General features: G+C 51.4%; 1 protein-coding gene across 4 annotated transcripts in view; it reads left to right on the top strand.

Annotated features, from left to right (window-relative positions):
* Itpk1 (inositol-tetrakisphosphate 1-kinase) overlaps positions 1-15,270 on the top strand; it is a 132,362-nt gene that overhangs the window by 51,870 nt on the left and 65,222 nt on the right. Inside the window, exon 1 of one of the 4 annotated variants that reach the window (XM_032908279.1) lies at positions 6,609-6,723. The exons of the other annotated variants lie outside the window; for them this stretch is intronic. Coding sequence (XP_032764170.1) covers positions 6,703-6,723 — 21 coding nt within the window. The 5' untranslated portion in view covers positions 6,609-6,702. Of the gene's footprint in view, positions 1-6,608; positions 6,724-15,270 lie in introns of those variants that run through there. 4 annotated transcript variants of the gene reach the window in all.

The raw sequence follows: 15,270 nt of genomic DNA, 5'->3' as shown, positions 1-15,270 counted from the left end.
TTGGGGGATGGGTGTCAGTCTCTTTTAGACATGCTTTAGAGGCAAATTATGCCGGTGCATGAGAAGTGTAAAGGCCTTGGAGAGGCCATCGGACACTCCTATCTTGAGCATAGGTAGAAAGGGAAAGGGAGCTTCAGTCAACAGCTGAAGGTCTAGAGACAGGGCGGAGGGGTTTCAGGTCATTAAAGACACATTGGGAATATTTCTTCAGGCTCTCTGAGAAAATTATTTTGGGTTAGCCCTTGCCAACTCAGGAGAAGGTGGCTGCCAGCACTGTATCCCCTTGGCTTATCAGCTTCCCTGAGCCAGGACTCGAGGCTCGAGGCTGGCTGGGGTGGTTGGCCCTGATTGGTCTGACAGGTCCTCTAACTTTCAGCTGAGGCTGAAAAGAACTGAAGCTTATTCTCAGCTCCTGAGGCCAGGAGTTTGAAGTCAGTGTGTTGACAGGACGAGACTGCCCCCAGAACCTCCTAGAGTAGTTCCTTCTCCTCCTCCAACTGCAAAGGGAGGGGTCCCATGGTTTCCTGGCCTAGTCTCTGCCTCTCTGTCTTCGCATAGCCATCTTTTGTGTGTAGGCCTGTATAGTCATGGCTTTTTGAGAGAGGGAGAGAGAGAAGTGAAGAGAAGAGAAGAGGCCCTTAGGAATGCTGGCTACCTCCTTTTGAGGGGTGGCCTGTATAGCTGGTTAGTTAGTTAAAAGTAGCTGGCAAGGAGCCTCCCCAGAGCTGGGATTATAAACACATGCCCCCCTCTCCCCCTCCCTCCCTCCATCCCTCTTTTAATTTTTGCATTCTGGGGATCCAACTCAGGTCCTGGGCCCCCAAAGCAAATGTTTTCCCACCGAGCTGTCTCTCCAGCCCTGATTTTTCCTTTTCTGAGGAGACCTAGATTAGCATGACTTCTATGACCTGACTTACCTCAACTTGATATTTGCAAGTTCCTGTTTCCAAATACAGTCACATATTTGGCTGCCGGAGGTGAGGACTTTAGCTTGTCTTGCTGGGGGACACTATTCAACCCATGTGTCAGTTACTAGTCCATGCAATGTGATATTCTCATTGGTCAAGCCTGTATCTCGTATCTAGACCTTTAAATTGGGGAGGAAGACCCTCTGAGGGAACTTCATGGCCACAGGCCTCAGCTTCAAGGCTATTAGAAGCAGTAGGGAGGGGTCACCAGCACGGCGGGGGCGGGGTGTCGGGGGGAGAGGGCTTGAGTGATCTTTCTTTCTTGTGATCAGCCCATGTTCCCATTCTTCTGCCCTGGTATAGTCCCCTCCCCCAATTCCATCCTTTGACTTGGAAAAGGGCACTTAGGTAGGAGACAGAAGAAGAAAGCCAGCCCAACGCAGTAGAAGCCTCTCATGCCACCCCCAACCCTGCCCTGTCCTCACTGGCTGAGGCCTGGACCGAGGCCAGCCTTGGTGCTGTGTGCGTCCGTGTACACCTTGCACCTTATGAGTGCTCTCTTGAAGAGCGCTGTTGCAGTAGAGCCCGGGTAGGTGATGCCAGGTAGATGACGGGCCCTCCATTGACAGTCTTATTTATTGACGTGGTCTCCATCTACCTCGGAAGGCAGTGACGATGCCACGAGGCAGGTGTACAGGTGACGGAGCTGGTGGAAAAAAAATCCCGGTTCCCAGGTTCTCCCTTTCCAGTTGGGCACTCTTTTGGTGATACATTTGGCTGTTGGGTTTTATTTCTTCCTACCTAACCCACTGTGGAAGGTCTCGGGTGGGGCACCAGAGCTCTTGTTCAAGCATGAGAAATGACCTGGGCTCTGCACCCTTACCACTTCCTGTATGCTGGCCTTATCACCTTTGCTACAAGGACATGGCTCACAATTTCCTTTTATTTAGAACTCATGGGGTGACATGTGGGAGAAGAAGCTGCAGTCAGGCCTGCCCCACGCAGAGCCTGGTGCTACTATTGGGCCCCGGAGTTAGTATTATTTTCCATGCCTGTTCCTTCCCTACAAATAGGAAATGGGACAGCCCTCAGCCTGTGCAGGGGTTGGGATGTCCCTGGGCTGATGTCCTGCAGGCTGCTTTATGAGTACCTCAGAGCCTGAGCACAGACCACAAGACTGTTCAGGCCTGAGCTAATGATTGCTCCGAGGGGGTGGACCCCCTCCAGTGGAAGGGCTGGTGGCCGAGAGCTCTTTGTATGCACTGTGGAGAGCCTGGGGCCGGGTATCCCGCTGTGTGCTGTGTGCTGTGTGCTGTGTCCTGGTCGCCCAGGGGAGTGAGCTGTTTTAGAACATTTTCAAGAGGAAAGGTAATCTGTTGGTGCTTACCCAAGGTGGGCTGGCTTTTTTGCCCAAAGTGGAGACTAGATTCTGAAGTTAGTTCTGAAACAACCAAAAACCATGGATCTGGGGCTGGATCTGGGGCTGGATCTGGGGCTGGCTTCATGCTCAGCAAGACTCTCTTCTGGTTGGACTGAGGCCAGAGGCCACACCCCTCTTCATACTCGTTCCTTGGGCAGCTCCTCCCCTCCTCTTCCTCCTTTTTCCTCCAGGATCTGTGGCCCCCACATGGTAGTGCTTAGTCACTTAATACTGTGAATGACCCAGGTGGCTCTGAGTCCTGTGTTTGCAGGGCCCTGTGACTCCAGCTCCAGAATCTGTCCGGCAGCTGTCAGTCCTTCTGCAGTCACTTCGTTGGCCAGGGTTGTGAGTTAAGTTTTCACGCTGGCTTTCTCGGTAATTACCAGCCTTACTTAGTCACTGTCCTCTTCCCTTTGGCTAGGCCTGAGCTTCCCTTTCTGTGCACAAGGGGTTGGACTCTAACACAGACCGGTGACTCAGACGGAGCCAGGCCTTTGCCCTACCAAATGTTTTACATTTTTCTTTAAATTCACTGTCAACATGTACACCAATTGTTCTGTTCTTGTGCTGGCCAGCCTCATGGCCATGTCTGCTGTGACCATTTCAGGTTGATGCTCTCCGGGTCTTCTGAGGCTCCCCTGCAGCCTCTGGCTCTGACGTCCAGAGTGTCGAGGCAGCAGAAGGGAGAAGTGAGAGCTGATTGCTCCCCGGAGCTGAGGACCTGGGTTTGACAGAGGAGGCTTTTTATTTGTCCCAACCTCGGGTGTGGGAAGGAGTATGGGTTAGCAGACTTGGTGGCTAGAGATATCTAAGGAACAAAGCTTCAACCAGGATGGTAACAAGGTGCATGCAGGGGTCAGAGAGAGAAAGAAGAACTAACAAGCAGTCTGACTTGGAGAGTGTTCCCTGCAGAGCTCAGTCATGATACCACCCTCTGTTGTGGGGGTCAAGAGAGGCTGTGGCTTAGGGTGCCCCCTGGAATTTTGCACTCTTCTGTGACTTGGGCCTCACTTCAGCAGCCCTGCAGCCCTGTGGTTCATTGGTCACAGATGGCAGATTTCCACTGAGCCCTAGATGGGACTTACCACCTACCCCTTAGTTGAGGCTGCCCAGTTGTGGGCACATAGTCCTTCTGGTGCCCTCTGTTCATCTGAGAGAGGGCATTTTGCACCCGGATATCATTGCCCGTGTGCCAGGTGTGTGTGGATTTCCTATTGGAAGTCGCCCCTAAATGAAAAAGTGGTCAGTGGGGCGACTGTGGGTGTTGGGAGTTTTAGAGTGGTCAGAAGAGTAAGCATGAACCCTTTCTGTGCATACCAGGGTAGATTTGCAGACTGGCACCCCGATCATGTGATCCACTGAGCTCCTGTTTCTCGCCTTTGTGTCTTAACTCATGTAGGTTGATTTCTATATGCAGGTGAGGGCTGGCACAAGTTAGGTCAAGGCCATGATTGGACAGTAAAAAAATAAAATGGGGACAAAGCTTTTATAAGGCGGGAGAGAAGGGGAAGGAGAATCAAGATGGAGATGGGGAAGGATGACCCGGATCTGGGTGGTCTTGAATTGCCAAGGTAGTTGGGATGGGTTTCTGTAGGCAAACTTATCTTATTTAGGTGGGTGGTTTATATTTTTATCACTTGGTTGTGAGTTTATTGTGTGGGTTGAGAATTTAACATCTAAATCTGATTGTTTGTTGAGTCTTGATTTTGCCAGGTAGCTGGAACCAGAGAGTTCGAGGCTAGTAGAGAGCCACAAGGAGAGATACTAACCAGAGATAAATCATGGATAGTTCCATATGGCCCCATGAGTGCCGGATCTAACTCTAGGGACCGGTGTGGTACCTGGCCATGCTGGTATGGGCCCTGGACCACCTGGGTCAGAGAGTTCTTGGGGGCAGCATGGAGTTGCTGAGATAAAAGTACCTTGCAGTACCATGTGGCCCTACGAGTGCCGGCACCAGAGCAGGTCAAAAGGGAACCATTTTTTAATAATTACTGCAACAAACTCACCTGTGGCCCACTTGGCCATCCTAGGTCAATGTTTAAGCTGATGCCAAGGTGTGTCAAAGGTTCTCAAAGTGTAGGCATTGGTGGGAAGCTAGCCATGGCTGCCTGAGAGTTTGCCTTTGACATGAAATCTGAGAGAGGACTTAAGTTCTGTTCCTCGGGGTGGGGGAGAGGGAAATGGGGGGGAACCCTGCTCTGCCCCACCAGCTCCCTCTGTTCCCGAGTTCCCTGTCCAACCCGGATCTCCCACAAACTGCAGGCTCAGCAGCCCCAGTGGGAGATGGAGACGGCCGGCACAGGCCTGAGTGTGGATCTTTGCCTCTGTGCTGTCAGGACCCAGCTCATCTTGTTTCTGTTCCCAGCCTTGTCTCTTGTCCCATCCAGGGTGTGTGTGTTTGAGTAGATGCTGGGACTGCACTTATCTTTTTGGCAAATGACTGTGTGGCAAGGGCACCTCAGGGGACCTGAAAATGAGTGTCCCTGTGGTATCAGGTCACCCAGGCAAGAGGACCTATGCTTGGTACTAGCCACAGATGAACAGTGACTGGCTGATCACTGGGAGTAGCAGAGTAGAAAGGTGTCTTTTTTTGTTGTTGTTGTTGTTACCTGTGTTTGAAGCTTGGGTTGTTACTGTGAGATCCAGGACATGGTATTTGCATTCTTAGAAGGTTAAATCCTTAGCTGGGGAAATGACTAACTAGCCCTGTTGCATTGGGTGTTATAAAGAGAGAGACATTTTTTGTTTTGTTATTCATTCATTCATTCATTCATTCATTCATTCATTCATTCATTCATTTGAGACAGGGTTTTTGTTTTTGTTTTTTGTGAGACCCTGGCTGTCCTAAAACTCACTCTGTAGATCAGGCTGGCCTCGAACTCATAGATTTGCCTGCCTCTGCCTCCCAAGTGCTGGGATTAAAGGTGTGTGTGCTACCATGCCCAGAGCATGAGAGGAACAGATTAAATCCGTGGAGGTTCAGCGTCATAACCTTCAACACTGCGTGGGGTGGGTGACATCACATCTCATTTGTAGGCACTGTAGCATTCAGTGCAATGGGGGACACAGACACAGAGAGATGAGAGTCTTGCTTCCTGGAGATTAAGGTTAGAGGACATTGTCAAGGACTATAGTAGATGTGCACTGTATTTTGGGGGTTCCTAGCATCTGACTCCTCCCAGTTTACACGCAAGGATTCTCTTCTGTATTCTAGATCTCCCCCCCACCCCCAGCCTTAGAGGCCAGACCCAAAGGACCTTGTTTTCAGTGGGTTCTTCGGGACACTTGTCATGGTATCTCTACAGCACGGGAAACTTGTAGGTGAAGAATGGTGGACACTGTGGTTGGATTTGGGCAGGGCGTTGGGCCTCACTGGCTGCTGCTGGGAATAATTTTACGTACCCTTGGGCCCCGCTGGCTTCTGTTGAAGTGCCTGGTTTCTGAGCAGGCCTCTTCTGGCTCCCTGCTTTTCCTGAGCTGCACAGTAGCGTTCAAGTGAGGCCCCTTGTTACTCAGGCCAGCCTGGTGAGCTCTGCTGCTTACACCCTAGATGCTGACCCCCTAGGATTTAGAATAACACTTGCTGTGCACGGGGAACCCGGTCCAGAGAAAAGGGATGCCTTCAAACCAGCAGGGAAGATCATGGAAGGGTTTGGGAAGGAGAGAAGGGGGATTTCGTAGCACAAGGACTCAGAGCCCCATGGAAGAGGCTGGACCCTGTTTATTGTAGTGAGAGAACACGGCCTTTGTGCATATAGAGGACTGCTCCTTTCATGGTCTTCATTTATTCACAGAAGTTATGGAGCAGGGTCAGACCCTCTCACATCCGAGCTTGCTAGCTCCAGCCTGGCCCTGGCTCAGTAGCTTCTTTGAATCTCATTCCTCACAGTGAATGCAAATGACACTGTAGTGACAAGCCTGGGCTCCCCTAAGCCCTGGGTCAGGCCACACTCTGGGCCTGCAGGCCCTGTGTGCCTACGTAGCCTGGGACAGGCAGCATGAGGTGGGGTGCCTGTCTCATCTCACCTACAGCGTGGTCTGTGTAGTGGGCCTCAGTTGCCTCTCATATTTGAGGATGTGTGGTTTTGGGAAGTTAGTAAATTTCTTCCCAGGCCAGCCAGCCAGCAGCCACCTCCAGGGCTGTTTTTAGTTTTCCTGCCTCCCAAGCCTGGCTGGTTCCCACCACTTCATAGGCCTGACCAGAGGGTGACGGTCACAGAGAGTGAGCATGGCAGTGATCCAGGGTAGGCACAGAGCCACTTCCTGCTCAGGGAGTGCCAAGCAGCTTCCGGCTTCCCAGAGTGCTGGGGGCATTGAAATGGTCCTCAGAGAGGCAGAAGGCAGCAAGCAGGCGAGAACTAGAGGAACCTCATGCTGGAGCCGGAGAGGCAGGTGTGTGGGTGGTGTAGATGCTGGCATTCGGGGGAACTTGGTGTCTTTGTGAGACGGCTGGGCAGGAATGGTGGAGAAGCTGTGTACTCAGGCTAACCTTGAACTCGCTCCGTAGACCTGGTGGGCAAATAGCTGTTTGTCTTTCCTGTCGCGTCCTGTGTTGCCTTTGTACCTCCAGAGAGCCGTGGGCCCCCAGACTCTACTTTGACAGGGAAAAGCAACTTTGCTTCATGAAACAAGTCTGAGCCCCGTGTCTCCCAACATGTATCCTCTAAGTCCCCAGTCTTCTAATCTGTGAAATGGGTACGAATTCTGTGTTGTATTTTTCTCTGGGTAATGAAGATTGCAATTTTAAAAACCAAGGCAGTTCAGCCCTGAAGGAAATCAGCTGGGATTCATAAATACACCTATGGTCTGAGTGGGAGGAACAGCCTAACCACTTCTAGCCCTTCTTCCTCTGGTGACAAAAGGGGACAACGTGGGAGGGTAAGGTTGGGGGACGACTCTCCTGGACACAACCATCAGCAAAGAGCAAGGCGTGAAGGCAGAGCTTGAGGGGGGGCACTAGACTCTGGCACCCAGAACCTTGGCTTCGTTGGGTAAGAGAGGGAAAGTCTGTGGTGTTAACCATGGTGGCATACTGTGACACTGGGGTGAGGTGAGGGTGTCAGAGAATTCTCTAAAACTCAGGGGACATCTTCCTTAGGATGCCACCTCAGTTCAGGTGAGAATAAAAGGCAGGAAATAGCCCATAACTTTTAGGAAGAATTCTCAGGGGGCCTTATTTTCTGCTGTGCTCTGGAGGGAGACGTCCCTTCCCCCTGAGCCTGATCCTTTGTGGAAAGTGCTTTTTCAGTCTTAAACTCACTCCACTCTCTTTTCCCCTCTAACAAGGGCATATGGGTGTAATTTCCTTTTCCTGTGTTATTATAATTGTACAGTTGGAAGCAGCCAAATGTTAAATGGTGGGAATTGGTTCAATAAATGACATTGTATTGACCTTTTGCTGGTAGCGCTTTAGAAGATACAAAGTATCTTAGGAACATGTTCCTCACAGCCTGTTATCTAGAAGTGGCATCCAAACCTGTTTCCCCTTGGGAGGGGGGGGGTTAAAGGAGTTGGAAGGATGTATAACAAAATGTTACCAAAGGTCTCAGAAATCGATCTTTTGGCATGGGTAAGTGGGGGTTTTAGACCCCTTACAGCAGCTGTAAGTTGGATTGAGGAGGAGGAAAAGCATTTTGTAACATGCATTTCCTTACAGTGGCATGGGACTCTGCCAAGCAACCCAGGAGAAACCTCAGGTCTGAGCCCTAGGCCTGCAGAGGAAGTGGCACCTGAGTCCTTTCTGGCTTCTGCCCCCAGATCTGCCCTTAACTGGAAGCTGGGTTTGAATCTCAGCCCAGCCCTGTGCATTGAGTTCCAGCTTGGCCTTCAGTTCCTTGGGGGCACAAGGGGCTGGCTGACTCACAGATGACTGTCCAAGTGGGCACAGAGGGTATTACCAGTCCCGGTTCCTTGGGCCTAGAGCCAGGCCCCAGAGCCTTGTTGGCTTTTATTTTCTGACTGCCATTTCTACTGTGAGGCCCAGCCTCTGTGGGTCTTGAAATACTTTTAATGATTTTTAGTAGACACTGAATTTTAATTGGAAGTCAGTATGGGTTTGGTCCATAGCCATCTCTGAAAAGAGGCATATTTTCTCCTGTTCATCAGTGTCATTATTTTGGTCCCCGTCCCCTCCCTTTCATGCAGGTGGGAGCTGATGTCTTTTTTTTTTTTTTTTTTTAAAGACATGAGGGTCTCCCTTACGTAGCTCAGGCCGTCCTGGAATTTGATGTGTAGACCTGTGTTTGAGGCTGGCCTCGAGCTCACAGAGATCCACCTGCATGGATGAAAGGCCTGTGCCACTACCACTCAGCTAGCAGTGGTGGCTTTCCCCTCTCCTGTCAGCTTCTTACAGTGTAAAGCAGGTGGCTAGGAGATTTACTCTGGATAGGAGCTTCTTCTGCAGTTCCCAGTATCTGGGACTGGCTGGATCCAGTATAGTAACCACCCAGAGGGTAGGGGAACAGGGCAGCAGCCTCTGGGGTCCTCTTGTCTGGTAGCCTAGCCCTGCAGACTCCTCTGATAAGCAGGGGTCATTGGTTTAGCAGAAAAGGAGCATTGTTAACTTACAGGGGCATTGTCAGGGGGAAGCATTGTGTGCCCGGAGGCTTTCCCGACTGTTGTTGAGACACTGGAACTTACACCCTGTGGCAAGGTCTCTTCTGGTCCCTTGTGCCAGCTAGCGTCTTTCATCCCTAATCCCTCTCTGCCTGGAGAGGTTTTCCTTAGCTCCTCCCCTCCCCCACCTGCCTCAGTACTGAGGCACTGAGTGGGAGAGAAGGCAGTTTGTTGTGATGATCCCTGGGCAGCAGCTTAGTGCTCCTCCGAGAGAGCCCTCAGCTGGTCCGGGACTGAGTCTGATGAGTCATGAGCCACATGGGTCTCAGAAAGCTGAGGGTAGGTTGGGGGTGGGGTGCATGGGGAGACTGTCACCAGCCATGACAGGTTTCTAGGGCCAGATGGGGCCCGCATCCCTGCCAGCATCGTGGTTGTCACATTTTGTTTTGGCTATGTTAGTTTGAAAGGCGCTGATATTGGGAGCCCAAGCCCACATTAGTCACCCTTTGTTTTTTTGATATCTTTGGTTTTATCTTGAGTTTCAAGAGGTGCCTGAAATTCTTCTCATAGTGACTTAGAGAAGCTATCCCGGAGTCCTGACCATTTCAGATGGGGGCAGGTGACCCAGGCTAGGAATGGCTGCTCCCAGCAGTGACTCCATGACTCTCTTATTTGTTCTCACAGCCCTCTGGACATGGGTTCCTCTGGGAAGGGTAGGTTCACTTAGGAAGCGGTGGATTTGGGCTTGGTGGACACCTTCCAGGGCAGCTGTCTATTTCTAGACTCTAAGGATGTTACTTAGGAAGGAGAAATTTTTGAGTTAGGCTCACCAGTGTTCAAGGTAAGCTGGGACAAAGAGGCCGCTTAGAACCACGTGGTCACTTGAAATGTCTAGGCCCACTACCCACATGACCCAAGATGCTGGCCCTCCCACATGCTGGTTCGGGTCTGCCTGCCTGCCTGCCTGCCTGCCTGCCTGCCTGCCTGCCTGCCTGCCTGCCTGCCTGCCTGCCTGCCTGCCTGCCTTCCTTCCTTCCTTCCTTCCTTCCTTCCTTCCTTCCTTCCTTCCTTCCTTCCTTCTTCCTTCCTTCCTTCCTTCCTTTATTTCACATTCTGGTTTCTTATAGAGAACAATGGAGCTAGTAACCAAAGAGAAGGCTCTGGCAGAAGACTACTCCCAAGTTAGCAGAGCCCTGCCTTTGCCGTCTCTTGGTGCCAAGCAGGACCAGTATGTGGTGTTGCAGGCTCCCAGGCTCCCATCAGCTAGGCCTGCTCCCACCCACAGCAGCACTGGATGTGCCTGATAGACCACGATTTCCTACTCACTAGGGTCTGGCGTGGCCTTGTGGGATTGTCCTTCTTCCTGTTTCCCAGGCAACACTGATTTTTTTTTTTAAGTTGTCTGCTGACCTCCCCAACCTCCTGGCTGATAGGCAACATTTCCATGTTTACTTGGGACTTATGGTGAATGTGGTCAATAGCATCCACCTCCTGAGTGGACTTGAGCCCAGCTTGAATTGCTGTCTTATTCCTACCATATCCTTGGGCCATTCAGTGTTTGTTTCAATGGCACGCTGTGTCTTCTCTGAAGCCCTCTCCCCCACCATTCATCCTCCTGGTGTAAGGAGGGAGCAGTTTCACTTTTTGGCCCTTCTTGGTGGGTGGGCCACTACAAGTCTACACAGCCAGCACAGACATTCCTTGAGCCCCCACCTCTTACATGACACAAAGGTTCCCAAGGCATCCCCGCAACAGGCCCTGCCCTCCAGGGGAAAGAAAGCGCAGTACCCCAGATGTCCAGCATGGAGGAGCCTGCCTCATCTTCCACCCTAGGGGAAAACTCCCCTCAAGCATACAAGTGAACAAGAAGGTGGAGGGACTGATGCCCCCTTCTTGAGGCAACGGAAGAATCTCCAGAGGGCAGGAACACTTTTGAGAAAGAGAGGTTCTGAGTCTGAATTGAGAAACTTGGGAGCCCATCTGCATCCCAGTGAATATGATGGCTTTGCCCTTCATGGAGCCGACTTCCCCTAGTCGGCCTGCTTCTCCAGGGCCCTGGAAGGTAGTTGCCATAGAAACTCTTGGTCTCTGCGGGTGGTGTGTGGCTGAAGCCACCTCCCAGTTCATTCCAGCGTGCTTGGTGAAGGATTCTGAGAGGGGCCGTGGGAGAAAGGCATGAAGCTATGGATTAGGAAACTGCAAAGCACTGGCCTACTTTTGGCCTTCACATTTGGACGGGGACCTGGGACCCCAGCATCAGAGACCACTCCTCTTCAAGTTTACCACAGTGGAGAAAGACCAGGAGCCAGACTGTATCCCCAGCCTATGACTGGAGCAAGCCCTGAGCTCCTTCACACTGACCCCACCCCATAGTTCTAGCCGTGCGGGCACTGTGTGTCCTTGTTTCTGCTGTCCCTTTCTGTTCCTTCCCCTTGTTTGTGTTCTTGTTCCAGATCTATCCGGGCTGCGTGAGGGCCCTCCTGCCCCCTGTCCTGTCCTGCAGGCTGACCCCCTTCCTCAGGGTATCTCATCTGGTCGTCAGTGTGGTTACGATGCTGTACCCTCCCAGTGTGCTCCCAGCTCCAGTTTTCTCTAGCTACTGTTTGGATGGGAAGCCACCCCATCTCCTTGTACTGAAGTGAGGCCCATGGCTTCTGTGACATGCTCCCCCAGTCCTTGTGAGGCCCATGGCTTCTGTGGCATGCTCCCCCAGTCCTTGTGAGGCCTATGGCTTCTGTGGCATGCTCCCCAGTTCTTGGTGAGGCCCATGGCTCCCCCAGCATAGTTTTGCTGGTTCAGTTAGTTTAACTCAGCTTCCATTCATGAGAACCCATCTACCTTGTCCCTGCTTGCCCTCAGCTTAGTGAGATCAAGCAAGGTCCTACACTCTGATTGCCATGACAACAAATGACACGTAGTCACAGGCCTCTCAGAGTCAACTGGGGCCCTTCCTGCTGAGTATGTGGATGTCATTTGTGGACCCGGAGAACCACACTGGTGACCAGTGAGACAGAACCCTTCAGGGCCTTCACCAAAGGCCCCGGGACCACTCCTAGGCAAAGGGACTAGCTTCCCAGAACACGCAATTGTTGCTGGTTACCTGCTGCCCTGAGCTCCCACACTGTGTCTCATGGCTGTAGAGTCAGCAGTCACCCTCCTCCCCATGAATCTTAGTGATTTGTCAAGGTCACAGCTAGAGCCAGGCTGACACGAGTCATCTAGGATGAGGCTAATTGGAAGTTGCTCTCACAGCACTGAGTGTGTGTGTGTGTGTGTGTGTGTGTGTGTGTGTGTGTGTGTGTGTCTATGTCTATGTCTATTCCACAGGGGTCCTCCCTGCCTAGAGAGGCAAAGTGGCAGAAGGTTTAGTTGGATCTCAACATTTCTTTGAATTCTACTTCATTCTCTGGAATTCTCCCAGATGGATGAGGCAGTTTTCAGCAATGCTTGTCTCTAGTTCAGCAGCCTGTTAAAGAAGACCGTTAATACTCCTTGATATTATGTCAAATACCAGGTTGGCACTGCCTCAAGGGATGCTGTCTTTGGACCGGTGAGAAATGAATATAGAAAGAGCATTACCCTGAAGCTTTGGAAGGAATCTGTGGAGACTTTGTAGAACTTAGACTCCAAGCTTTCACTCCTTATTGTTAACAAGGGTAAAAGGAGACTGTCTGGGGCTTGGAGAGTTCTTAGGCACTTTGGTGGGGGCTGCCAGTTGCTCTCTGGGAGGAACATGGAAAGATAAATGAAGCATTGAGACACTGAGATGCTTTCCCTCGTCAGCACAGAAAAGCATCCTGGGCCTGAAGCCAGGGCGGAGGAGAGGGGAGAAAGCTTGGAGCATGAAGCAGGATCTAGATGGGGACGGGCAGCTAGCTGTTCTCATACCACCAGATATACTTGGAGCCAGACCCAGAACACGCTCTGGGGACCCACCTCTTCAAGCTTAGACCTCAGGCTATAAACAGGGACAATGGTGGTTCAGGTTCACACAGGGATCCCCTGCCCGCTGCCACCTTCACAGCATTGCGGTTTGGGGGTTCTTATCTGGGCCCTCTGTTCTATGGAGCCATGAAGTTTCAGCTCTGAGCACCGTGCTCGTATGTGTTTACGTGAGGCATAGCAACCACACAGCTCACGAGTTGCTTCATACAGCTTCCAGAGTACTTTCTGGAAACAGGACTGTCAAATACCTCTCTGAGCCATCGGCACCTTCCCACCATCCTTGGAATGCCAGCTTGTAAATACTTTCCTGTTTTGTTTTGAGACAGGGTTTCTCTGTGTAGCCCTGACTATCCTAGAATTTTCTCTGTAGACCGGGGTGGCCTCAGATGCAGAGATCTGGCTGCCTCTGTCTCCCAAGGGCTGGGATTAAAGGCTTATGCCACCACCGCCCAGCTGTTAATACTTTCTAATTTAAAATATCTTATTAGGGCTGGAGAGTTGGCTTAGTGGTTAAGAGTCACTTGTTCTTGCAAAGGACCTGAGTTCAGTTCCCAGCACCCGCATGAAGGTCTAGTACCTCTTCCTGAATGAAGCACACACATGGTATGCAGACATACATGAAGGCAAAACATGCATACACAGAAAGTCAAAATAAATCTAAAAAAATTTATAAAAACGTTTTATTAGTGTGGGTACACGTTTGTGTGCATGTATGTACACACAGCACTCAAAAGAAACAGCTTTCAGGAGTTGGTTCTCTCGCGAAGGTCAAACTCAAGCCATCAGGCCGAGTCATCTCGCTGGCCTGCTGTTTTATTTTTCGAGAGTGTCTCACTGTATCGTACTGACCTCTCAAATGTTGGGCTAATAGGTGCCACCACGTTTGTCTAGCCAACTTCTAATCATGTCCTCAGCTCTGAGCTTCCTACCCTTTTTACCCCTTCATGTCCCTGTCCTCACACCCACACCATTCACCCTGTCATTCCAAAGACGCCCAGATGTGCCCGTCTCATCTGGATCCCTCTCTTTGGGTCTCTGTCAAGTGCTGCTTCCATAGAGGGCCTGCATTTGCTTGTTGGGGCTGCTCTGACAAAGGGCCACAGTCTGAAATAAGGATGTCCCGACGCTTAGGAGGCCATAGTACAGGTCAAGGCACAGGCTTTTTCCTGAACTGTGAGGGGAGCCTGCAGCAGGCCCTTTCTGAAGCCTCCTCAGCTCTGATGGATCGTTGGCCTTCCTCGATTGCAGATGTGACACCCCATCTTTGCCTTCACTGTCAACTCGTGTTCTCCCAAATGTCTCCAGTGTGCCCCCCCCCAGTGTAATGTCCCCAGTGTGTTCTCCAGGATGTTCCCAGTGTGCTCTCCCAGCGTGTCACCTTCTGACAAGGATAGTAGTTTTTTTTTGGATTGAGGGTCCACGCCACTCCAGCATGATGTCACCATAGTCAAATATGCAAGTGCTCTTTCAGACAAGGCCACGTTCTGGGATAATGGAGGTGAGGCCTTGGACGAGCTGTCTTCGTGGAGCCAGTTCCACTTGGACTAGGCCTTCCGTGATGAGTGTGTCTACTCTCCTTACCAAGCACCCCAGCTCTCTAACTTTACCATATTTCCTTGTTTGCTGACACCCTCCCTCTTGAGTTGCGGCACTGGGGCAGTGCCAGCACAAAGCAGCCACCCAGGGGTGGTACTGGGATTCAGGAAAAGCAGAACAGAACACACAGCATCGTCTTTTGTGCGACTCGTGAGTGTTTCTTCTTTGTGCCTTTTAGACAGAGGTCGGGAGCGAAAGGGCTGCTGCGGTGAACACTCGATATTCCCAGTGCTCATCCGGTGGGCACAGACCCCCTTCCAGATTAGTATTGTGCACGCCTTCCGGGAGCATGCTCAGTACAAACATGGCGTCCTTTCACATGGTGTCCCTTGACCTCAGTCTCTGCACCTCCTGGTGAACCGGAGCTAGAGTTTGTGTGGTTTGTGTGAGGCTGCAGAGGACAGGTAGTTGAATGGCTGTTGCAGTCCGTCTTCATCCCACAGTGGAAACCGTAGGGAAGGTAGGCAGTCTTGTATAGAGCGGAGTCTATGTGACCCATTCTGAGTTTATCTGGCCAGGGACTGAAGTACACAGCTTATCATGACCCGAGTGTTCACTCTGACAGTTGGTTATGTCGAGGAGGCTGCGACCCCGAGGACTGCTGATTGCTTGCTCTGTTACCCTGTCTTGTATGTGTGTGACACAGTCCAGTCTTCCAGACAGATGCTGAGAGGGAGTGTTCCCCAGATATCCATGGCTGGCCCGGAGCGACAAGACTTAGGCCAGGCTGCTGTGTATGCTCTTCTGTTATGTCTGTGGGAGCCAGGATCATAGCTGCTAGTGGGCACCGAGCATTGCCGTAGAAAATCTCTGGGCCTCTTGAACACCGGTGGCCGTGTCTCC

The sequence above is a fragment of the Rattus rattus genome, chromosome 7 (genome assembly GCF_011064425.1).
Source record: "Rattus rattus isolate New Zealand chromosome 7, Rrattus_CSIRO_v1, whole genome shotgun sequence".
Classification (NCBI taxonomy): domain Eukaryota; kingdom Metazoa; phylum Chordata; class Mammalia; order Rodentia; family Muridae; genus Rattus; species Rattus rattus.
The sequence above is the reverse complement of the archived record's forward strand: the minus strand, read 5'-3'. Positions and strand labels throughout refer to the sequence as shown.